Below are 24,689 nucleotides of genomic sequence, written 5' to 3'. Positions count from 1 at the left end.
GATGCTACATGCAGATCAAATGAACATAGATGCATAGCTTCACCACAATGATAGCTATGAAATGTCCTGAAATAACAATGGCTGAAATCGGGATCACCATCAGAACCATTTTCAATTGTGGTTCCAAAAACAACATTGGCACCCAATCACTGCAGTCAATAGGGTAAAAATGAGAAGAAAGACTTATGGAGTAATTTACATTACAGTCCTTGATCTTATTTGCAACTTATATACTCAATAGCAGGCAAGTGAGCGGTTTCAGAATGCAGAGAAATACAAGGTACCTTTGTTTTGAAATCTGTAGGCCGGTTGACCAGCGGAAGTAATTGGCTTGCTATTTCCTGCCTACCAAAGTAACCAGATGCAACGCTCTTACACCTGTACATTCGTGTGTTCTTGTGGCAGTATTATGGATTTCGATTTTCACACCAATTGAATTTCATTTTATATCCTGAAAGCTATTCTGTTAAATCACGAGGAGAATGTCTAATAATTTTCAAACACGAATAGCCTCTGTTATAGAATTATTGGCAAAAGCGGCCTTAGAAGAAATGAGGAAAGTTGTCGACCTGGACTCTGTTGTTTTAGGTTTTGAAATATCGCAGGATCAAAATGAGGATGGAGTGCCGAAGAAACCGCTCTTTATGGTTAGTTCCAAATACATTATAGTTATTGCTCTCTGATTTCTACCCTCGTGTTTTTTTTCTTCATAGTTATGTAAATGAGATAGTGTTCTAGTTAGCTGTCAGTAACCAGTATGGATTTTCATGTATTTACTTTATTAAAATGTGGCTCAAAATACAAAATACAAATAAATTAAAGATTTCATGACTTGTAACAAGATTCTGAATCCTGTGACCTTGCTATGTAGCCAGCGGTGTATCCTTTGCGTTTGGCTTGCTAGCGTTAATTAGCCTGCTATATGTCAAATTATGTTTCATCTGAGTGGTCAGAAAGCCAACGTGCATTTATTCGTAGTATGTGGCTGTATAGAAGTGTGTCTATTTTGAACAGAAATAATTTAGTTGTAAATATTAAACTGATTCAGCTTAATGCATGCCAAGTAAAGAGCAACATGATCTTCCCTAGTATTTCTTGGATCACTATGATCATTATCTTATCTAATAGAGAGCATTGTTGACGTAAAGAAACTGAGTTTCCAGATATTCTGATATTTGCCGTTTTATATATTTGTAATTGAACCAAAGATTCTGCAGACAACCAGATGGTGAGCTCTACATTCTTACTTGCAATTTGAGGCTGAAACCTTGTACTTCGATGTAGTTCATGAATATTTATGAAGAACAATACATGGCGCTGAATGTTCTGGCCTTGGGTATATTTCTTCGTAAATATTAATCAACTGTAGTGACAGGTTCTACAGCCTAACCAGATGGGCAGTTCCATATTCAAAGCTTTGCCACTACATCTGTAACATTGCATTTTTGTGCATCTAATGTGCGAAATAATTATGCTGGATAATCAAGGGCAGTACTCTGATGGTGTATTTTTAATGTACATGTTTTTTGACAGGTTTCCTCGTTACCATTTAAAAATGGTAATTTCATACCCCCAAATTAATGTTACCATTCTCCGGCTAGTTACACAAGCTAGATTAATGCTACTATGGGGTCTGCCTGACACAAATCCAGGCTATGTCAGTGTAACTTTGGTGTATATTTTAATTCGGTTGTAGCCTAATATTTACACTAGTCGTCATCCATGTAGTTGGTACATGGATACAAGCGATTTAGTTTTTGTTGCTTGAGCATCACTCCTACACTTGGTATGGAGTAGATGTAGGATACTGCAGACCATTCTTCACTGTAGTGTACCATCACTGGCATGATAGCTTGATAGTTAAAAAGTAATTGGGCATCTTGGATATATTTTACAATGAGTGAGATGAATGAAAATAATTAGGCTTATACTTACCAATCTATAGACTAGCATACAGAAATTATATTGAATCTGTTCATTAGGCCTACATACTGTATATAATGAGTGCCGTCAAAAGCACCTGTTTCACTGTCAGTTGAACAAGCATGGGGCTATCCACCTGTCACAGTTCTCAGTACTCAGGGTGTCCTGTCTATTGGGTAAGGTGCCATGGCCTACTGTGGGGGCAGTAATCCAAGTCATGTCCTGGCTTCTGCAGAGTATCAAAGTTTCCCAGTTAACAAAGTTTCCCCTACTTACTAGCGATCTAGGTTGATGTATTATTTTCTTGATTGTGAATCCTTGGTAACAGTTCTTTCACTTAGTACATTGAGGAAAGGTGTAGTTTAGAAACTGTTCCTTTGTTTCGATCCCCCCCCTGCCGAGTCCCTCCCCCCACCGCCGGTGCAGCGGGCCAATTATGCCAGTCCCTCGTGTGCCGCCCGTACTCGGCTTTGGCAGGACCAGGACCCAAACCCCGGTCCTCGGTGTGCATCTGCATGGAACTGATGCCTGCATCGTGTGTGTGTTATTGTTCTTTTTGATTCATATGAACATGCATTTATTCGAATGTAAATGGGCATGAGCCTCACCGTCTCTGGGCCATGACCGTGACCGTGCCGTGACTGTGCCGTGACCGTGCCGAATGTGGCCAGTAGGTCAGAGCAGGAGCAGGAGAAGGCTGAGTTGGTTACACATTTTATCACTCTACGGGGACCCTTCCTCTGGACAGGGAGGGGATGCCTGTGGACTGGCTGTCAAAGCAGCGTGAGACGTCTTCCTCTGAATCAACTCGTTGCAGCCTTGGCTGTGGGCTGCACTCTGAAAATAAGTGATGGGTGTTCATTTGCTTTTCTTTTCCAGGCACAGATTTCTACTGTTTTGGATGCACTGGCTAAAGACGCAGTAAACAACCTCTGTAAACTTGCCACTGAAGAGTCAGCGGCTTTGCGTCTGGAAGTGTCTCAGAGCCGGGATGAGATTGGAACTCTGAAGAGGAAACTGGAGCTGATAGAGAAGGAGTTAAGGACTTTGCAGGGAGGTGCAGCAGGAGAGAGATCCTTAAAAACCCATTCTGTTGGAGTGCAGGTTGCTTTGGAATTAAGAGAAACAGAAAGAGGTAAGATGATGTGTTGTGTTTGAGTTTGTTATTTTTATTTTGCTTCCTGGTTTTCTTCTCCTTTTTTCCCAGTTTGGAATGACGGGTTGTAGCTGCATGCCCTCCTCTTCAGTAGTATCTTTTATAGGATTTGTTTACTTTTATAGGAGTTGTATTAACTGACAACTGTACATAGTAGTATATACTTATGTATGTATGTATATATGTATGTATGTATGTATGTAAATATTTTTAGTGTGTGGAAAAATTTTGTTCATTGGAACTCACAACACTATTGTTGTTTCAGAGGAATCCCGGTCTCGTCAGGTTGGGTTGTGGGGGGACTCTGGACTCACAGACATGGAAGAGGACGTAAATCCACTGCAGTGTGTGGTCATGATGGTAGAGGTATGCTCGGTTGGCAGGTTGTCAACCAATGTTCTACTTGGATGTTATTGTTAATGGACCACATTGATAATGGGAACTGATTCAGAGAATGTGTTGCAGAAACCTGGGGTTTATTGCATTAACATAGCTTGAGGTCTTCAACAGTAAATCAGACTTATTCTCCTCATTTCAGCTGTTGTGTAAAGCTGTCTTAAAGTTGGCCATGTTTAGTATGATTATTTTGGGAATTCACTTTGAATTGCAGATATACAGTACTGTGCAAAAGTCTTTGGCACCTGTATAACATTCTGTACAGATAATATTCTTTCAAAAATAATTCAATGAAAGGTCCTAAATAAACGTACTATACATTTTGCATTACATTTTTGTAATTTGGCAGAATAGTTCAAAACTGAATCAAATCAATATTTTTTGTGACCACCCTTCGCCGTTAAAATGGCATCACTTCTCTGAGCCAACGCTGTCTTGCAGTTCTATAAGACAATCAGCAGGGAGGTTGTTGGAGAACTTGCCACAGTTCTTCTGCAGACTTTGGTTGGCTCCTTGCTTCTGATCTCAGACAGCCTTGATCAAGTTTTTATGTAAAAAGTAGTCAATTGCTTACAGTAATATGTTACCTTTAATTTGGAAATCTGAAACGGAACACACACAAAAAAGAAACATATATATAATAAAGTCAAGGGTGCCTAAGTCTTCTGCACGGTACTGTATTTGAATTTTTTACTGAAAATAGTAAAAGGAGGATGTCGAAAATTGATTTATTAACTGTCTGAAAATCATTATTATTGTATGGTTCGGTTGCTTGGTGAGAGTGTGCAGTGAGAACAGTAAAATGAGTTGCCACTGGCTGTTTTCTGCAAAGCATTTCCAGTCAGCACTATAGATATAGTACATTCTATAGATAGCAACACCTCAGTGGGTCATTTACAACACAGTTGCAGGCAGCTAGCCAGCTTAACTAATTTAGCCAGCTAGCAAATATTTAATCGTGATGTCTCAATGTTGTGTTCTAGTGTTTTCCGGTTTAACAAACTGTAATCATAACATAAGGTAATAGTGATAACAGGCCATTCAGCCCAGCAATGCTCGCCTTTTCCTACTAAGTGTAGGTGTACCTAAAAGCTAAATAGAATTTAACACCGTATCAAGCCTGGTCTTCAAAACCCCCAGTGTTTCTGCCTCCATTACGTGTACTGGCAAGCTATTCCACACATTGACCACTCGCTCGCTATATGGACCAGTCCACCTTAAATGGACAGAACAGAGCACTGCTGCAGAGAGAGAAAGGATGGGTAATGATGAACATGGCAGCTGGTGGAACATGTTTAGTTATTCAGTAATTCCTGTCCTGTTCCTGTTTTTTTAAATAGATTCCACCCCCTTTAATTTTTATAAGCTCGGAAGATTTTGTAAAACATTTTCTCACATTTTTACACGTTTGTACCAAAGAAAGCTATGGTATTCATAGGGCTGCTGGTGCACTTCTTGAGCTTTATATGTTTGTAGTAGGGCCTTTGATATAATACACAAGTTTTCCCTTATTGTGCAGTATAATACATTGTTTTGAGCTTGCCCTCTGCTTTGTAGTGAGTGTTGCTCCATCTTTGAAGATTCAGAGCTGGGTTCCACCCCCCCCCCCCCCCCCTTAGGTAGTCTAATGTCCATGTCTTTGTACTCATGATTCATGAGGAGATTTGTGATAGCAATCTGCTCCCACCTTTGTAACAGTCGGAGGATTTGCAAGACGATGGACTCGAATCGATTGTCATCAAGGAAGAAATATTGGAAGAGGACTTGGATGACGCCAATCTACAGGAGGGCCTGAAACTCAGTGGAGAGGGTGAGATTGGTGAGCGCGATGGGGTCTTGTGGCAGACACCATTTTGTATGAACTTACTCTTTTATGACGAAGCGTTTTTACTCTGCTTGTTCACAGGATCTGTAAAATTAGGCACTTACGCAGGGGAAAAACCTCCCATTATACATCAGGTCCCTGCAGAGGAAACCGGCACGCATACAGAGGACGTGGAGGGACAGGATGCTGCTGCCAAGTCAAACGCAGACGTTCCTGTCAAAGACGAATGCCTCGCCAGTAGAAAGCATTTCAGGAAAACGAAAAACCTGAAGACTGGCGGGACGGCAGGCAATGACGAAAAAAGACCAGGCTATTCAAACGACAGGAAGCACATTAGACAGAAGTGTACTCCTAAAATCAAACGGGTCCTCGGCTCGGCAGAGAAACTGTTTGTCTGCGGACATTGCGGGAAGAGATTTGCGGTGAAACACAGGCTTGAATTGCACGAGCGGGTTCACACTGGAGAGAAACCGCACAAGATCGCTCGCAAGGAAGAGAAGGCGTACAGCTGCACAGAGTGCGGAAAGACCTTCAATCAGAAATATAGCCTTAAAACACACCAGATTGTCCATGCGGCAGAGAAACCATTCAATTGCACACGGTGTGGAAAGGGTTTCACTGTTAAACGCAGCCTCTTGGTACACCAGCGTATTCACACGGGTGAGAAACCATACAGCTGCGTTACATGCGGAAAGAGTTTCCGCCAAGCTAGCTACCTTACAGTGCACCGCAGGGTTCACACAGGAGAGAAGCCGTACCCTTGCAACAAATGTGAGAAGAGCTTCAGCAGTGCAAATAGTCTGAAAACGCACCAGGTAGTTCATACGGGAGAGAAGGCCTTCAGCTGTGCTATATGCGGGAGGAGTTTCAGCGTTGCAGTTAACCTCAATCGACACCTACGAGTGCACACGGGAGAGAAACCGTTCAGCTGTGACATATGCGGGAGGTGTTTCACACAAGCTAATAGTCTGAAAGACCATAAGCAAATTCACACTGGACAGAGAAGGTTTAGAAAGGAGAAACCATTCAGTTGCGCTACATGTGGGAGAAGGTTCACTCATCAGGTCACACTCCAGAAACATGAGGAAACTCACACTGGAGAGCAAAACACACAGAATCCTTGCACTTGTGAGTTTTGTGGAAAGACCTTCAGGTATGCGCATTACCTTAAAATACATGAGCGAGTTCACACAGGAGAGAAACCATACAGCTGTGTGAAGTGTGGCAGGTGTTTTAGCCAGGTAAGTGCACTTCTATCACACCAAAAAATACACACAGGAGAGAAACCATTCACCTGTGACATATGTGGGAAGAATTTCAGTTTTCAAAATAGTCTTAAGTCACATCAAAGAACTCACACTGGAGAGAAGCCTTTTAACTGTGCCACATGTGGGAAGACTTTCAGTTTTGTGGGCAATCTTAAGAGACATCAACGTGTTCACACAGGAGAGAAACCATTTAGCTGTCATATTTGTGGGAAAAGTTTCAGCCAAGCAAATAATGTTAAAGCTCACCAGCAAATTCACACAGGAGAGAAACCATTCATGTGTGACAAGTGTGGGAAGAGTTTTGCATATGTAAGAAATCTTAGGGAACACAAATGTGTTTACACCTGAAGGGAACTATTTTCTGGTACCATTTGGGAAGAGGTTCTCTGATCCTCATCTTTTAAAATCAGAATTTCCTCAGAACCAAGCAACCTTGATCTGTTCTTATTAACAGGGCTTTATGTAAAATCTAAAAATAAAATGCAACTCCTTAGTATGTCAGCTAGAAGCAGTCATTCGCAATAAATATTGCATTGTGTCTCGTACAGATGCTACTCTGTGTGAAAAATACAGTTGTTGACATTGACCCGATGACTTGAAAAAATTGGAAGTGGTTTCACTAACCCACTTAACCAGAGGGGCCACTGTTGAAGAAGACAGTGTTCTACAGTGTTCTGTAGACTGCCTGCTAAAACACTAAATCTCTAGAGAATGTTATGGCCAATTATGCAGCATTATGGGATTCCCAACAACACATCTCCTGACAGCAAGGAATTTGAGACTGGGGTCAACTATTTGTTGTAAAAGTCTAGACCAAATCTTTTAACTGGACCGTACAACATGATTGATTTTTGGGGCCCCACATGTTCCATTACTGCACATTTTCCTCTTCATGCCAGGTTTCCCATAGCAAGGAATACCTTGTGACTTAATTCTAAGAAGCCGTAAAGTGTCTCAGTATTTGCACCAAACAGCCTTATTATGTTGACAAAATAAGAACATTATACATGTTGAAGTATAGAGAGATTTGGTTTATTTATAGGATTTTAACATCCTTGGTAGCATTAATTCAATGATATTTGCTTTGTTATTGCCCTTTAATTTATTTTGTAAGTTTTGAATAAGAATCAAATAATTCCAGGGACAACAATAATCCAGGTTAAAGTGAAATTGAAGATATTTTTATGGGGCCAATGCACAGAATGGGTATTGGCATCCTGTTGATGTATGGCTATATTTCTATAAAACTTTGTCACTTATCAAGAACTTCTACAACTTCCTAGGATCAGAGTAGATTAATGTATGCCTAATGTGCCGTAAACTTACACTGGGCACATGGGCCCAAAATACACTCACTGAGCACTTTATTAGGTAGACCTGCACACCAGCTTGTCAATGCAAGTATTTCATCAGTCAATCATGTGGCAGCAACTAAAGGCTGTTTTTATATCTATGTAATATATCTATCAGCTGTTTTTCAGACCAAATGCCAGAATGGGGAAGAAATGTGATCTTGTGACTTTGACTGACTTTGTGGAATGATTGTTGGTGCCAGACAGGGTGGTTTGAATATCTCCTGGCACAGTCTTTAAAGTTTGCAGAGAATGGTGCGAAAAACAGAAAAAATCCAGTGAGCAGCAGTTCTGTGAGCAAAAGGAGGGCCAGACTGGGCGAAGGTAACAGTAACACAAATAACCACACATTACAACAGTGGTATGTAGAAGAGCATTTCTGACCACACAATGTGTCAAAACTCTTCAGTGGATAGGTTACATCAGCAGAAGATCATAAATACCTAATAAAGTGCTCACTGAGTACATATGCATGACACAACACAGCCAAATATATCATAGTTTGTGTTAATAGCCTCCTTGAATTATACTGATTTGGTAATGTTACATGTTGCATCACATAATTGCACTCATTTGTGTGGCTCTTGTTTAACAAAATTGCTGCCACATACCAATTTTTGTTCTTATGAATTGATGAATTTGGATGAAAAATTGTATATTCTCTATTTTTTTGCCTATCCGGTTTGTTTGAATTAAGTTTACACCTTAAGAAACATTTCTAATGTAAAGTATTACAATTTTGAATGCTACCATTACCATATGAAGAACATGTTAAATATTAATTTGTTTTGTCCTGATTAAATGTAATATAGATGTGCTCATTTTGAACAGTTCTATTTTGTCTGTTAATGTACCCTATTTTTTATATTATTTCCAAGTGTATACTGCTTGTGTGGAATATATGATTTCTTTTGAGATCAATGCATTGAGTGGCAAGCCTATTATTTCTTGTGTGTGTGTGTGTGTGTGAGAGAGAGAGAGAGAGAGTGAGTTACTGATATTTTCAGGTATCAGTTCTTTAAATTACATCACACAACCTCACTGTATGCATACATACACTAACAAATACAAGAAGAAATTGACTGATAATAGTTTAAGAATGTGCAACTTGTTGCTTTGATTGTACATGCACTAAAGTGTCCACTGTATGGAATAATATGCAAGTAAACACAGAATCTATTGGTGATGCAGTGTTTATTGCTAAGCTGTCCTTTCTACGCCTGCAGACTAGTGCCCCTTTGGTCTAACGTTTTTTTGTTTTTTTCTGCAATAGCTTTTATTTTGAAACACGTTGAAGAAGTATGACCGGAAGTACAGAGCCTGTACATGGTTGGGATTGTCTGTTACACACATATCTCAAGCTTGCACTGCTCGTGGCGTCTTTATTTGTTATTTGTAACTAACTGCTAAATTAATTTCTACATTCAAACTATGTTTAGTCTTAAAATATTCTGAAATAAGTGCTGTTAAGTTTACGTCACTGAGTATGTCGAATACCTTTCAAAGACAAATTGTCACCATAATGGAAGAAATGGCCACATCAGTCCTTACAGAAATGAGTAAAGGTGTCGAGGGCTCAGCCACTTTGTGTATTGAAATGTCCGGCTCTCATGAGAATAAAGGGTCTAAAGTTATATTCCCGGTGGTGCAAAGCGAAACGAGGATGGTAAGTTAAGCGTACCAATAGCTAATTTTAGCTGTGAGAGACGAAGAGGCTGAGCGCTGCTCCAAAGTCTAGAGTCGACGCTGTTTGCTGTAGACAAGTTCTACTTTGCAGGTTAGATGGCCAACTGGCTACCGAGTGACTGACTTGTGTTACCAGGCGTAACATTAGGCTACGTGTTGTTATTGACGGATCAGTTTAAAAACAGGTGTAATGCCAGGTGTTGTACATAGGCCAAAGGTTATATTTCTAAAATATAAAGTGCTTGCTCTTCTGTGAGTCAATTTCAATTATCTCATTTACTGATCTAAAATGTTCTTTAACGAGGCAGATGTAAATGACAATGGCAGAGTGCTCACATGCATTGATGTAAAAGATAATTCATGCAAAAGAACAGCTTTGGGAAAATCTAGTCAGTCTATTTTTTCAGTTTTAATGCTGTATATTAAATATATTATTGGTTTTGTACTTCCACAGTAATTCACATTTAGTTATTCTTTTGTTCAGTAACCTAATTGAGAATGTAATAAACTCATTTTCGCAACCAAATGTAATTTTAATGCCAATTGTCTTAAATAAGCCAGTGGTGTTACTAAAACTCTTCCCCATTGTTAGATTTTCCTCCGTCAGTGTTGACATGAACATGTGAGTAAGCAGACTTTGGTGGTGATTTGCTCCTTATATCACTGTCTTTGTAGGCACAACTTGCATCTGTTATAGAGCTACTAGCTCAGGAGGCGGTCAATAAAATCTGTGACCTTGCTCTTGAGGATTCAGCAGTTTTGCGTCTGGAAGTGACTCGGAGTCAGAAAGAGATTGGAGCTCTCAAGAGGAAACTGGAGCTGATGGAGAAGGAATTGAGGACTTTGCAGGGAGGTGCAGCAGGAGAGAGATCCTTAAAAGCCCATTCTGTTGGAGTGCAGGATGCCTGCGAATTAAGAGCAACAGAAATTGGTATGATGTTGCAGCATGTTTGTGAGAGTATATTTCATATTGCCCTTTTAACTTCAATACTTATGAATACTCCTAATTAATGGAGTATCCATATAATGTACTGGTATTCATTTGTAGCTGGGTACACACATGTATATATGTGGACAAGGTGAGATCTTGCATTTTTCCCTTTCATTATAGAGCTGCCACATTCTGCCGTCGTCCATTTGTGTGGTGATGCAGTCCCCACAGTTGTGGGAGAGGACATTGCTCCATTGCAGCATGTCAGCATGATGACAGAGGTCTGTTCAACTTGCTGTCGCTTACCGTTTTTACTTTGACTGTTTATGTCACCAGGGCAAATGGCGCAGTTGACGCTGCAGCCTTTCTTGTTTGGTCTTTGTGACCTTTTGTGTGGCCATCACAGTTCATCGCTATCCTGTCTCTGGTTTGATGTCATTCCTCCTGACTGCCAGAGGGAGGCAGTCTACAGTACTTGATGATCAAATAGGCCCTGGTCCTTGTCTTTGTTGTGCAGGTAGCAGTTGAAATTGTACTTCCCTCTAGTCTTTCAGTGCACTTATCCCTGGTTATGGGTATGCACTTTGTTGTACGTCGCTCTGGATAAGAGCCACATTTTTTTTTTTTTTTTTTTTTTTTTTTGAACAAACAAACAAACAGAGCAAAAGTCACCAAAGTTGACTATCGAAACACTGCTTACCTAGCCAACTAAAAATACCGATACACAAAGCAAGTCACAGAGACAATTAAGGTTCACAGGGAGGTAGGGAGGGATGGGGAGAGGTGCTGCTTGAAGAGGTGTGTCTTCAGCTTGCGCTTGAAGGTGGGGAGAGATTCTATAGTTCTGACCTCAACGGGGAGTTCGTTGCACCACCGTGGAGCCAGAACAGATGGTAGTCGTGAGCGTGAGGTGGAGGTTCTGAGAGGGGGAGGTGCCAAGCGGCCTGTGGAGGCTGAACGAAGAGGTCTGGCAGGGGTGTAGGGTCTGATGATTTTTTGCAGATAAAGCCCACTTCATATTGGGCTTGGGATTGAAAGGGTTAACATTTGTTGTAAATTTGTTGAGAATCTGGTTAAATTGAGAATAATGCAACTTTGTTACAGCCACCAGATGTGGAGGATGGGATTGAGTCAATAATTATTAAGGAGGAACGGCTTGAAGAGGATTTGGAGAGCCGTCATCTGGAGGGGAGGCTGGACATCAGTAAAGAGGGTAAAATCTGGATTACTTGAGTTATGAGCATTTTGCTGTCATCAGCTCTCCCCGGAGGTCAATGATCCTCCTGAGATTTTTTTAATTGTCACATAATAGTGCCTTCAAAGTGCTTTCAAAAATAGGAATATATTATGTATTTTATTTCAGTTGAATGTTCCTCATATTTAGGCTTCAGCGTAGGAGAATATATTCTTCCTTTATGGTTAAGACCAGAGATTCATGTTCCCTACAGGGGAGGAAAATGAATTCCCTGCTCTTATAAGGATATATAAGACAGAGGACAGACTGCAGCTTAGTAAACAGGGTGAGCTTTTTTGATGATTCTTTCATGACAAGGGTGTTGCTCTGGAAACAGTTTTCCACGGATTTGTTCATGCTGGTTACAGTGTCTTCAGTCTTGCCGCTTCTTGCAGGACCTGTAACATTTGCTGCTCTTGCTGCAGGGATACCTGCTGTTGCACATCAGAACTGTGTAGAGGCAAAAGGACAACCTATGCCAGGCGGGCCAGATAAGAATTGGAATCTACTCAGTGGTAAGCTTTTTAAGAAAGTGCTGAGTCTAAAAGCACACCAGATTCTTCACACTGTGGAAAGACCATACAGTGTGTGGGAACAGCTTCACAGTATAATGTAGTCTCAAATCACACATGCTCGTTCCCAAGTAGCACCTTGTGGTTTGAGTTTCCCTCTGAAATGTGTTATGAATCCCTCTAGTGCTGGGAAATATATCTATCAAATTGAGCCTATAGTGTGCTGGCCGATACAGGATGCCCCTGACCAGTCTCAATGAGAGTTTCCTAACCTAAGGTGTGTGCTGTGGGCAAAATGGCACAGGACAACATCCTCCATTTCCACAGGTGACTCATCTCTGTTGGAAGACCACCCCATTATCGTTCTAGCCTTCTGCAGCGGCATGCTCTCCTGGTGGTTTCGCAGATAGTTGAATTTCATTGTTTTCGTGGATATAAAAGAAACAAAAGAAAAACCGAGCAAAACAAAATCTCTGGGACGGCGGATGGCCCTTTATTTGCAAAACTCCCCCCCAAAAAAAAGGGAAAATGTAACAGATTCAAATAATTATTCTACCCAAATCCAGTAGGTGATTAGGCAGTGTAATATGACGTGAGAATTTTGTTCTCAAAAAAAAAAGGCCCTCGTCCTTAGCAGTTGAAATTGTACTTCCTTCTAGGGTCTTTCAGCAAACTTATCCCTGGTTATGGGTATGCACTTTGTTGTACGTCGCTCTGGATAAGAGCGTCTGCCAAATGCCAATAATGTAATGTAATGTAATGTGCGCTAACCTTCCCTTTAAGTTGTAGTTCCCGGTAAATAGCTACGACATGTGCTCTGTTGTTAAAAATGATCTCACTCTGTTTACAGAATAGCGTATAGTGTTTTGTGACAATAATGTCCTCAGTAGTTTATCTGGTAGCTCCACTTGCACGTAACATTAGTAGCCCAACGTTAATAACTGTCCGTTACTAAACGCCAGTTAATGGCTACAGGTTTCATAAGGATTTGATGTAACTTTATGGAAGCCCAAGTCATGGCACAAGTATATGTTCCTATAACCTGTGGAGGCTATCCTTCAGTGGCACTAGCTACAATACAGCGATATGTAACTTTATCTTAGCTATATCAGCTTGCTTAGGTGGGATATCAAAACAACAGTGTGATAATACCCGCTTGTTAGTGGTACGTTACAGTATGGCCAGGATACTGTGTTGCTTTGACTTGAAATGCTGGGTAATTATATAGTTTTGTAACTTGTTGCTGTTGCTTTTGTTGTTGATGCCCCTGCTGCTGCAGGGATGGATGGAATAACAGAGCAGCTAATCTTATGGAGAGGCGCTAACGAGAGCCTCTTCACGGGCAAGCGAAACGCTGCAGTGAAGGGGTTTGAGTAAGTTGATACTATGTCTGCATTATTGAAAGTGATGAGCTAGTCTACAAATCATATCTATGTTATAGCCACATTTAGAGAGTACATTATTCTAGTAGTTCACAGCATCTTCACTGGTCAGCTTGAAGTTAATGATTGGTGCCAATTTCTTCACAGGATATTTATCAAAGAGATGGGGCTGGAGGGGAAGGTGACAGTGGCGTTTATGAAGAAAAAGTGGGAGAACCTTAAACAGAAATACAAGGTATCTGTATTAAACAGCTATGCCTGTTCATTGTTTGTGTACTTTTCCTGCTTTTGTATTACTGTGAGAAGGATCTCTTAAAGTTGGGGTTTAGTGTGGTGGCTCTTGGACCTCCTTACCAACTGGTCTCAGGTATAGAGCCAAAGGTATACTGTGATAAGCAGTGCTCCACTACTGGCTCCACTTCAGGGTGTCTCCTGTCCCTGCTGCTGTACACCCTGTATACATACAACTGTGGAAGTCAGCACACCAACAGTAACATCAGGAAATTCACTGGTGGCTGTCATCTTCAGTCTGCTACAGGGAGCTAAAACTCACCATGGTCTTCCAGTATTCCTTTGTGAGATCACAAATATAACATTCTAATGCTGATGTAAGGACTACTAGTGGGAATTGAAAGCAATGGGATTCTAGTACACTGACCTAGAATTTTGAAAAGGAAAACATTCCAAAAAACATAGGCTACTCTTCAACATAAAATAGTGACATAAAACATCTAGCTACTACTACTACGAAGTACAGCGCAGTGACGATGGCCTTTCTTTCTTTTTCAGGAGTTAAAGAGTCTACCCATTGGGAGGAGCACAGAGGGAGGGGAGATGACCGCTGCCACCTGGAAGTGGTATGGGGCCATGAACAAGGTGTTGGGTTCCGGGCACAGCATCACCCCTCTGGCTGTTGGCTCTCCGTCTGCTCCAGTTGGCACAGTCGTCCCCTTTCCCTCTGAGGAGAGAGCTGCCGGCTCCTGTTTCAGCCCCACCACCGCCTCCACCTCCAGCTCTACTGTTCCTGAGGCTCCATCCTCCAGCCCACCCCTCAAGAGGGCCAAAAAGGAGCCTGAATGGCTCCTGGCCATCAAAGAGCTGGAGAGAAGGGAGGAGGCCAGGGACGTCAGGGAGGCAGAGTGGGAGAGGGTGATGATGGAGAGGGAAGAGAGGAGGGAGCGGGAGATGATGGAGAGAGAGGAGAGGAGGGAGCGGGAGATGATGGAGAGAGAGGAGAGGAGGGACCGGGAGATGAGGGGGAGAGAGGAGCGTCTCGTTAGAGAAAGTAGGGACCGCGAAAACAGACGGACAAGGGAGGCAGCTGCCCGAGAGGCACGCTTTTTGCACGTGATGGATTTTTTACTTAAGAAGTGAGTTCTTGTTTGTTCAGTCAGTTTAGTTGTATGTACATAATTTCACACGTTTTGTATTTATTTATTTTTTTATCCACTTTTCCAGCTGCATGCTAAGGACTATGTTCTGTTAACCTTTCCTGTTATTTTAATAAATCACTTCTGCAGTATTTTTTAAATTTTTAATCAGTGTTTTTGCGGTATTTTTAATAATAATGTGTAACAGTACAAAGTAGTTGTTTTTATACAACTGGAGACGGTACACATTGTCAGTGGTGAATTTCTTATTTTTGGAATTACTGCCTATTAAAATAATCGCAAGGTCATTACAGACGATTATATGTGTGAAGACCAACATGGTTTATGCCTTCACCAATGAAATGGGCATGAAGGAAAAGTTAATGACGTGTGCATTTAGAATGGGGATCTCCAAGCTTTTTTCACAAATGAACGTGGCCGAGAGCTACGCATGTAATTTACAGCTGGTAATCGAGGTTCTCCTCAGGAGGGGGGGGGACTACTCCGATATGGAAGCCATCAAGGTGTTCAGCGGTGTGGCGGAATGCTGGGCCCTGTGCCGGGTGAGCAAAGCCAGCAAACCACAAGGAAATGCCTCACCTACTTCATGAACCCATGGATCCGCTTACTGTCCCTGTGGACCATTTCGCAGATGGTTTTACCTGGTTTTTACCAAATGCAACCCTTTGAAATGTGGCACTGGCCAGCATTTTTAGTAGCATTAATTCAGTTAAATTGAAGAGTTGTTTTTGGCAGTATGCAATTTGTTTACTTTTGAGAATGTGTTTGAGTGTGTTTTGATTTGGTATTGCTATTAGAATATGTCCTTGGGTCTTTTTTGGGAACGACTCGTATATGAATGTGTAACGTACACAACCAGATGCATATACATACAGGCACTGTAACAAAGACACAAAGGCATTAAATTGACTGAACAAGAATGTTTTAGAAAGGACACAATCGTTGCCTTGATTATTCATCCACTGCTGAGAACACTATGTAAATAAAACTATTACTGCGGCAGTGCTTGTTGCGAAGCAGTCCCTTCTACATTCGTCGTTAACCAATGTTTCACAACTATTTTCTCTTTGGTCTACTATTTTTCAATTTTATTCAATATGCTTTTACTTTGAAATGCCTTTTCAATAAGTACAACCGGAACTACATCGCCTGCTATACGTAGACCATGCAGGTTTGTTTTTTACACGCAAAACTAAAGCTCGCGCTGTTAGTGGCATCTTTGTTTATTACTATACGGTAACCTAATGCTAAATCGTTCAAACTATGTTCATCGTTAAAATATTCTGAAATAGGTGTTAACTAATGTCACTGAGAATGTCAAATACTTTAAAAACACAAATAGCATCCATAATGGAAGTAATGGCCACAGCAGTCCTTACAGAAATTAGTAAATTTATAGAAGGCTCAGCCATTTTGTGTTTTGAAATATCGCAGTCGTGTGAGAATGAAGTGTCTAAAGTTAAATTGCCTGTGGTGGAAAGCAAGACGAAGATGGTAAGTTTAAGCGTGCCAATAACACTGGGCGATGAAGAGACTCAGCGATGTTCCCAATTTGGTAGAGCTGATGCTGCTGGATACAATATTGCTGGCTAGATAACCCAACTGGTTAGCTGCTGACTGAACATGCCTTTACAGCCTTGGTGTTATCATTGTGTTAACGTGAAGATGGTGAGCAAGCAGCCGTTGGTGGGGATTTGCTTATTGAATGGTTGTATCACTATCTTTTTAGGCGCAACTAGCCTCTGTCATAGAGCTACTGGCTCAAGAGGCCATGAGAAAAATCTGTGACCTCGCCATTGACGAATCAAAGGTTTTGCGTCTGGAAGTGACTAAGAGTCTAAATGAGATTGGAACTCTCAAGAGGAAATTGGAGCTGATGGACAAAGAGCTGAGTATTGTGCAGCCAGGTGCAGCAGGAGACAGACCCTTAAAAACCCATTCTGTTGGAGTGCAGGATGCCTGTGAATTAAGAGCAACGGAAACAGGTAAAATGTATTTCTTGCCCCCTTTTTAAAATTGTCGTGAGTACTTCTAATTAAACCTATCTAAATGCTGGCTTTAATTTGTTGTTGGCTGTACAGTTTGTATGTACACACACACACACACACACACACACACACACACACCTACCTGTCAATGAGGTGAGATTTTGTTTTTCCCATTCGTTTTAGAGGAGCCACAGTCTGCCGTTGTCAGCTTGTGTGCTGATGCAGTCCCCACAGTCGTGGAAGAGGAATTCACTCCATTGGACCATGTCGTCATGATAGCAGAGGTCTGTCACTTACCTCACATTTTAGTCCGACTTGTTCATGTTACCAGGGCAAATGACGCAGTTGATACTGCAGCCTTTTTTGTTTGGTTTTTTCAGCCTTTGATGTGGCCATCACAGTTCAGCTAGTTTTTTTTTTCTGTTTCATGTGGGCAAAATGTGTTCTGATAATAATTGTGGGCACAGTCAAGATTGTTGTGCGTTTTATATAGCATTGGGGGCCTGAAAGATTCTGAGTAAATTTTAAAGAGTAAATACTTTTTTCCTGCAGGTATTCTTTGCTAACCGTCCGAGAGGTTGTGTGTGTTTGCTGAATGAATGAGAATATTGCTACATTGAGGATAACACGGTTCTTTGTTGCAGCCTTCTAAAGTGGACAACAGGATTGAGTCCGTAATTATTAAGGAGGAACGGCTTGAAGAGGATTTGGAGAGCCATCCTCTGGAGGGGAGACTGGGCTCCAGTAAAGAGGGTAAAATCTGGATTACTCATGTTATGTGTATTCTGCTGTGAGTTTTTTTTACAAATTCTTTCACATAATACAAGTGTCTTGGATGATAAAAACATATTGCAATGAAAATATTTTAATTTACTTTGAATGTTCCTTGTAGTGTAGGTTTCAGCATTTGCCCTCTATTGAATATTTGTCACACTGTGGTTTGTGTGATCGTTAGATTACAGCTCCACACACACACACACACACACACACACACACACACCTACCTACCTGTCAATGAGGTGAGATTTTGTTTTTCCCATTAATTTTAGTGGAGCCACAGTCTGCCGTTGTCAGCTTGTGTGCTGATGCAGTCCCCACAGTCGTGGAAGAGGAATTCACTCCATTGGACCATGTCGTCATGATAGCAGAGGTCTGTCACTTACCTCACATTTTAGTCCGACTTGTTCATGTTACCAGGGCAAATGACGCAGTTGATACTGCAGCCTTTTTTGTTTGGTTTTTTCAGCCTTTGATGTGGCCATCACAGTTCAGCTAGTTTTTTTTTTCTGTTTCATGTGGGCAAAATGTGTTCTGATAATAATTGTGGGCACAGTCAAGATTGTTGTGCGTTTTATATAGCATTACCGGGCCTGAGAGATTCTGAGTAAATTTTAAAGAGTAAATACTTTTTTCCTGCAGGTATTCTTTGCTAACCGTCCGAGAGGTTGTGTGTGTTTGCTGAATGAATGAGAATATTGCTACATTGAGGATAACACGATTCTTTGTTGCAGCCTTCTAAAGTGGACAACAGGATTGAGTCCGTAATTATTAAGGAGGAACGGCTTGAAGAGGATTTGGAGAGCCATCCTCTGGAGGGGAGACTGGGCTCCAGTAAAGAGGGTAAATGTTATGTGTATTCTGCTGTGAGCTTTTTTTTTTTACAAATTCTTTCACATAATACAAGTGTCTTGGATGATAAAAACATATTGCAATGAAAATATTTTAATTTACTTTGAATGTTCCTTGTAGTATAGGTTTCAGCATTTTCCCTCTATTGAATATTTGTCACACTGTGGTTTGTGATCGTTAGACAAAATGTAATATTAGCCAAAGAAATCTGAATAAGCACACATTTTTTATACAATTATTTAATTTCTTAAATGAAAAAAGTTCATAATCGCCCATACCACCCATGTGAAAAAGTAATTGCCCCCTTAAAGTTAATAACTGGTTGCTCCACCTTTAGCAGCAAAATTTGTTATCAGTCTTTCACATCACTGTGGATAAAGTTTAGCCCACTCTTCTTTGTAGAATCAGGAAGGGGTAAATAGTTTTTCACAGCACTGTACTGTATATGGACCAGATATGCATGTCCCCTAATTCCCACATCAAAGGTTTTAGAAGGATGTATAAGTTGGTTCTGTATATCCCGAGACAGGTTTGTACAACTTGTTTACAAAATAGAACTTTGAAAAGCTTCTGGAAGTTTTAAGGTGTCCCGCATTACGATTGTTGGTCGTAATAATACATTCACCACCCACATCTGTGGAAACGGTCATGTTTCTTACTAGGCAGGATGCTGTAAAGGTCCTGACAGTGTGGGCTGTGGCCAAGTGAGGAGTTCAGATCGTTGCGTATGAGGGGCAGGCTGGCAGGTGGTGGTGGTGGTGGTGGTGGTGGTGGGGAGGACCAGACATCAACAGTGGGGAGTCCACACTCAAAACATGGTTAACATTGTGTCAACAAATTACTGTTTTTATTGATGGCTTGCTTGTTTCTATTGTTGGGCTGTGGGGTGGCAGCGTAGCAGGAAACGGGGCTTGTGAGGGAAGTTGCAGGTTCGATCCCCAGGTGGAGTATTGCCCTTGTACCACTGAGTTTCTTCTGTAAATATCCAATCCTGCTGTTTCTTGCAGGGCCTACTGTGCTTGCCGCTGCTGCAGAGAAAGCTCCTGTTGCGTATCAGAACTGTGTGGAGGAAATCAGCTTGCATAGCGAAGGCCTTGCCTGTGCAGAAGGACAGCCCATGCCAGCCAGGCCTGGTGACAACGGGAGCCTACTCAACGGCAAGTGTTTCAAGAAACGAAACGACACAAAGAGCCGCAGAAGAGGTGATGCCAACGGCGAAAAACCACTCATCTGCACCCACTGTAAGAAGAGCTTTGCTACACTGCTGGATCTGAAGACACACCGGCTTGGCCACTCTGCTGAGCGACCTTACAGCTGTACAGCGTGTGGGAAGAGCTTCACGCTGCAGTGCAGACTCAGACTGCACATGCGCACTCACACCGGGGAGAAACCGTTCTGCTGTGATGTTTGCGGCAAGACTTTTAGACGCGCTTACGATCTGAAAAAGCACCAGATAGTCCACACTGGAGAAAGGGCGTTCAGCTGTCAGCTTTGCGGGAAGAGTTTCACAATCGAGGGCAACCTTCATAGGCATCAGCGAATTCACACCGGCGAGAAACCGTTTCTCTGCACTTTATGCGGGAAGAGTTTCAATCAAGCCGGCACTCTTCAGTCCCACAAGCGAATTCACACGGGCGAGAAACCGTACGTCTGCGCGACGTGTGGGAAGAGATTCAGTCTGAAAAGCAGAGTTAAGGCGCACCAGCAGGTGCACGGCGGAGGCAAGGCGCATGCGTGCGTGGTGTGTGGAAAGGGCTTCGGCACGGCGGGTCCCCTCCGGACTCACCTGCTGACCCACGCGGGAGAGAACCCCTGCACGTGTGCCCGGTGCGGAGAGACGCTGACCTCTCTCAGGAGTCACGAGCAGTGCCACGCCGGGCTCAAAGCTTTCGTTTGTGTCGTCTGCGGGAAAAGCTTCAGGACTACGGGGTCCCTCAAAATTCACGAGAAAACCCACTCTGCCGGCAAGCGATTCAGCTGCCAGTTGTGTGGCAAAACTTTCACTCAGCGGAGTAGCCTTAACACGCACCAATATATCCATACGGGTGAAAAGCCCTTCAGCTGTGACATGTGTGGAAAGAGCTTCCGAATTGTGGGCAATCTTAACAGACACCGACGGATACACACTGGAGAGAAGCCGTATCACTGTTTTCAGTGTGGGAAGAGTTTTAATCAAGTGGACAGCCTTAAAGCCCACGAACTAATTCACACAGGAGAGAAACCATACGTGTGCGATAAATGTGGAAAACGTTTTGCTCACCTGAGGAATCTTAAAGGCCACAAGTGTGTGTTTGGCTGAATGAGCTCCTGTCATGTTCCCTGTTGTGTTTGAGGTTTTCTCGTCCAATAATAAGATTAATTCATATTTCAATGTAATGGTCCAATTAATATTTGCATCTAAAGCAGTAAAGGCCATTCCGGCTTGCACACATTGGACCATGACATTGTGTTTTTGTACGTGAAGGGACATCAATCAAGAATCATTTGAAAAGAGGCCTACTGATTCCACACGTTGAGTTTGAGCATGAATGGAGAAGCGGTATATATTATCAGTATCTTATGTAGGTACCTGATTTTAAGTAAGGTAAGTGATTTTAAGTAAGATACCGATGAGTGTTCCAGTATGGGTTTGAGATTGGGTCTGGATTTTCCAGAACCTGGAAAAAATCTACAGCTAACACAAGAAAATGAATCCATGCTACATTATGTAGCCTTCAGCTTGGTGGTGGGACGTGTTCAGTTAACATATCTGATTAGGTTTCTCACCTTTAATTATCTGAAGTATATTTGTGAGGACCAAGAAGTTACTTCTTTGTTCCTACTATAAAAACATGGCAGTTTATACCACACCACAGAAATGTTAACGAGAACTTGCTTCATCATCTTCAGTAGTTTTGCCATTGGGTTGAAAATGTAACATGGTCACGTACTCACTTGAAATTAGATTGCAGCTCCACCAGCCCAGAACAGAGATAGAATTCAAGTGGCTCCAGGCTAACTTTTCTCCTCAGCTCCAGAATCTGTATCTGGAGAGCAGACTAAGGTGCAGTCATTACATTACATTACATTAATGGCATTTGGCAGACGCTCTTATCCAGAGCGACGTACAACAAAGTGCATAAGTGCATTCACTGCCAATGCAACGCGTGAAGGTGCATTTCAAGGCCAAAGAAGACACCCGTAGTCCTGAACTGCTTTACATTACAATTATAGTACACCTTTTTTAAATTCTGTGTAACATTAAGTGAATAAACACATGCATAATGTGTTATGACTATACAATGTGTTTCATGTGTTGATGTGTTTGTGTCCAAGAATTAAAGGGGAACTCCATTTGTGATGATTACTCCGCTTTAAGTGGTCAAATACACATTTGGAGAAAATGTCAGATGTCAAGGATTGCCTTGGAAGTAATGAAAGTAGGAATGAGTCAGTGGACACGGCTTATGTTTCATATATTTTTGGAGCAATTGTACATCAAATGAATGGTGCTGTTAAAGAAGCACTGTCACGCTTGTTTCAGTTGAGATTAATTTGATTAAATGGTTAAATTATGAGTGTAGGCCTTTTTAAAATCACCGTCAGTGTAGCAGTTTCCTAATTATTGGGCAAAACTTCTAAGGGCAAGTGTCTAAGTCTAAGTGACGTCACTGGACGTGTTTGACTTGAATCTCCAGCCTGTGTGAGCCAGAAGGTAACGGGCGCTCAAACTCCACCCTTGAAAGCAGAGACTGGTTTATGGACGGCCATCGCCTAAACACATCATTTAAACATTTTATCCAAATAATCTAAACTGAAACAACCGTGACAGTGCCCATTTAAGTGTTAAACAGTCTTAATTGACAGGGATGTCTTTAAAAATAGATTAAAACCACTTGCTAATGTGTTGCATCCATATACTTACTTTCACCAGGACATGAGTCAGTTTGAAGATACACAGTAAGTAAGTACCTAATTCCTATATTCACATTTTCTTAATTTACAGTTAAATGTAAAAGTCTTGGGAGGGAGGATGACACACTGTTTGAATGAATACAAGGGTAAAGTGCTGACTGTGGGCATTTACATCTATATGAGGTGATCTGTGTTGGATATTATATTTAAAAATGATTGGACATTTTGGCTGTTTCCTGGCTAGCTGTGTGTCTGCATCATACACGGGAAGCTAACAAAAGGCCAAGAGTTGATTCTAGGTGTGGAATTTGCATTTGGAGTCTGTTGCTGTTGTCAGTTCCAGTACAGCAGGACATCTTGAGGAGGGAATATCAGAATAAATTGGTCAGAGACACAGCTAAAACATCGGGTGTGCCAAAATCAACTTTGATACATTGTTTAGAAGCAGGAACACACTGGTAAGCTCCGCAATGGCAGTTGAGCTGGTAGACCACCGAAGGCCACTCTTGTCTGAAGAATACTTTCAGTTGTGGAGAAAAAAAACTCGCCATTATGTGGTTGTAGAGGTGTCAGACTGCCATAACTAGAGGACTACACCTTAAGCTACGTCTTGGTACGATCATGCACATTTATCACTCGGTCTGCTTGCATAACACCTTCATAAGAGCAGCATTTGCTTTTGATTGAAATTGTCTACTCTGAATTTCAAATTCCACAAAATGCACCTGATCACACTTAAAAGCTAATGTTTATGTGAATCCACACCTTACTACTGGCCACAGCACCAGAACAATAATTCATGAAATAACTATTTAGGTTGATGACTGAAGTTTTAAGATTTTCCTAAAGACAATGTAGTTTTGTGCCACGATAAAGCTTTATTTTAGTAACTAAAAATGCTAACATGTTAATTTGCTAGTTATCAGGGGAAAAGACAATTCAGTTTCCCAACTGACGAAACACTTTTTTGTCTGAGACACTGAAAAGGGGAGAGAAGAGGCAGAGAAATAACACTTGGGGCCAAAAGAACACACGCAATCAGAACATCGTGAAATAAATATGTACTATACTTCCTGTAAGCTTCCCAGAAATGTGTAATATTTACAGACCATTAACCTGTCTCCTAGAAGAACAACCTCCAACATTACAACAACAAAAAAAAAAAACAAGTATTAGAACCCAGTCAGCCCACATTAAGTAACACTAATTTCCTGTGCATTTCAGCGAATACGGTTTGAGTTGCCAAATGCATAAAGGCCATGGGATGGCCCTATGGCTGGCGCTTGGGGGGGGGGGGGGTGAATTGGCTCTCAAGTCCCATTCATTCAGGCCTAATAATGCATTACTGCACAATGAATTCCCTAGGAATCAGTCGCTGGTTTCCTCTAATTAATGTTCCCCGGGCTGGAAAACATATTGACCCTAATCACTGATACTCGCTGTTTGTTTTAGGAAGACCGTCGCTGGATCTCTTTGTTCTCTTGGTAGATACTTTTTCTTGTTCCTCTTTTGTTTGTTCTTGAGCGAGGGGTTTCCCGCCTCCCACCTGAACTCTGGGTTTTGTCAGGGTGTCTGTGCCTGCCGGGGACCATGGCAACACCAAGAGTTCACAGGGACTGCTGCTCCAGTGGCTGTCTGTTATCTCACCGCAAAGGCCAACACCAAACGGCTATGCAGTACATACATGCAGTGAGCACTTTCTTCTTATTTCTTAGACATATTGAGTCTTCTGCTGCTGTAGCCTATCCACTTAAGAGTTTTGCTGCCTTGTGTGTTCAGAGATGCTCTTCTGCATACCACTGTTGTAATGTGTGGTTATTTGCGTCACCTTCCTGTCAGCTTCGACCAGTCCGGCCGTTCACCTGTGACCTCTCTCATTAACAGCACGTTTTTGACCGCAGAACAGCTGGATATTTTTAGTTTTTCGCACCATTCTCTGCAAAGTCTAGAGCCTGTTGTATGTGAAAATCCCAAGAGACCAGCAATTTCTGAGATTTCCAAACCACCCTGTCTGGCAAACAATCATTCCACAGTCAAAGTCACTTGGATCACATTTCTTCCTCATTCTGACATATGGTCTGAACAACAACTGAATCTCTGCATGCCTTTAAGTATTTAGTCC

General features: G+C 41.7%; 3 protein-coding genes across 9 annotated transcripts; all 3 read left to right on the top strand.

The window, feature by feature from the left end:
* The first annotated feature begins 369 nt into the window (after nucleotides 1-369).
* On the top strand, nucleotides 370-8,841 carry LOC133107708 (oocyte zinc finger protein XlCOF6-like). Of its 2 annotated transcripts, none has more exons than XM_061216817.1 (5): nucleotides 370-647; nucleotides 2,803-3,058; nucleotides 3,345-3,445; nucleotides 5,174-5,285; nucleotides 5,382-8,841. In XM_061216817.1, the coding sequence occupies exons 1-5, from the start codon at nucleotides 483-485 to the stop codon at nucleotides 6,914-6,916; spliced, it is 2,169 nt and encodes a 722-aa protein (XP_061072801.1). In that variant the 5' UTR covers nucleotides 370-482; the 3' UTR covers nucleotides 6,917-8,841. The 2 variants fall into 2 exon arrangements, with proteins under 2 accessions (XP_061072801.1, XP_061072800.1); XM_061216816.1 differs by having other exon boundaries at nucleotides 5,174-5,294.
* A 414-nt stretch (nucleotides 8,842-9,255) lies between these two features.
* LOC133107710 (uncharacterized) lies at nucleotides 9,256-15,203 on the top strand. Of its 4 annotated transcripts, none has more exons than XM_061216821.1 (9): nucleotides 9,256-9,586; nucleotides 10,282-10,537; nucleotides 10,718-10,818; nucleotides 11,642-11,750; nucleotides 11,986-12,057; nucleotides 12,197-12,286; nucleotides 13,563-13,656; nucleotides 13,813-13,900; nucleotides 14,455-15,203. In XM_061216821.1, exons 1-9 carry the CDS (start codon nucleotides 9,407-9,409, stop codon nucleotides 15,037-15,039), a joined length of 1,575 nt encoding a protein of 524 aa, XP_061072805.1. In that variant the 5' UTR covers nucleotides 9,256-9,406; the 3' UTR covers nucleotides 15,040-15,203. The 4 variants fall into 4 exon arrangements, with proteins under 4 accessions (XP_061072805.1, XP_061072806.1, XP_061072807.1 ...); XM_061216823.1 differs by having other exon boundaries at nucleotides 9,568-9,697; XM_061216824.1 differs by lacking the exon at nucleotides 9,256-9,586 and adding an exon at nucleotides 9,726-9,858.
* Nucleotides 15,204-15,259: 56 nt separating this feature from the next.
* On the top strand, nucleotides 15,260-22,187 carry si:dkey-182i3.10 (gastrula zinc finger protein XlCGF26.1). Of its 3 annotated transcripts, none has more exons than XM_061216813.1 (7): nucleotides 15,260-15,598; nucleotides 16,786-17,041; nucleotides 17,228-17,328; nucleotides 17,689-17,797; nucleotides 18,094-18,194; nucleotides 18,556-18,664; nucleotides 19,681-22,187. In XM_061216813.1, the coding sequence occupies exons 1-7, from the start codon at nucleotides 15,374-15,376 to the stop codon at nucleotides 20,970-20,972; spliced, it is 2,193 nt and encodes a 730-aa protein (XP_061072797.1). In that variant the 5' UTR covers nucleotides 15,260-15,373; the 3' UTR covers nucleotides 20,973-22,187. The 3 variants fall into 3 exon arrangements, with proteins under 3 accessions (XP_061072797.1, XP_061072799.1, XP_061072798.1); XM_061216815.1 differs by lacking the exon at nucleotides 15,260-15,598 and adding an exon at nucleotides 16,170-16,227; XM_061216814.1 differs by lacking the exon at nucleotides 15,260-15,598 and adding an exon at nucleotides 16,227-16,550.
* The last annotated feature ends 2,502 nt before the right edge of the window (nucleotides 22,188-24,689 follow it).

This window comes from Conger conger, chromosome 13 (genome assembly GCF_963514075.1).
Source record: "Conger conger chromosome 13, fConCon1.1, whole genome shotgun sequence".
In the NCBI taxonomy this organism is placed as follows: Eukaryota; Metazoa; Chordata; class Actinopteri; order Anguilliformes; family Congridae; genus Conger; species Conger conger.
This window is presented reverse-complemented; position numbering and strand designations above follow the sequence as displayed.

Bases quoted from the DNA above. Each gene is read 5' to 3' on its own strand.
- LOC133107708 (XM_061216816.1), top strand. From the start codon at position 483: ATGTCTAATAATTTTCAAACACGAATAGCCTCTGTTATAGAATTATTG. The intron at 3,059-3,344 runs GTAAGATGATGT...TTGTTGTTTCAG, and splicing joins ATTAAGAGAAACAGAAAGAG to AGGAATCCCGGTCTCGTCAG. The intron at 5,295-5,381 runs GTGAGCGCGATG...GCTTGTTCACAG, and splicing joins CAGTGGAGAGGGTGAGATTG to GATCTGTAAAATTAGGCACT.
- LOC133107710 (XM_061216821.1), top strand. From the start codon at position 9,407: ATGTCGAATACCTTTCAAAGACAAATTGTCACCATAATGGAAGAAATG. The intron at 9,587-10,281 runs GTAAGTTAAGCG...CTGTCTTTGTAG, and splicing joins TGCAAAGCGAAACGAGGATG to GCACAACTTGCATCTGTTAT. The intron at 12,287-13,562 runs GTAAGCTTTTTA...CTGCTGCTGCAG, and splicing joins GAATTGGAATCTACTCAGTG to GGATGGATGGAATAACAGAG.
- si:dkey-182i3.10 (XM_061216813.1), top strand. From the start codon at position 15,374: ATGGTTTATGCCTTCACCAATGAAATGGGCATGAAGGAAAAGTTAATG. The intron at 17,329-17,688 runs GTCTGTCACTTA...TCTTTGTTGCAG, and splicing joins ATGTCGTCATGATAGCAGAG to CCTTCTAAAGTGGACAACAG. The intron at 18,665-19,680 runs GTAAATGTTATG...TGTTTCTTGCAG, and splicing joins ACTGGGCTCCAGTAAAGAGG to GGCCTACTGTGCTTGCCGCT.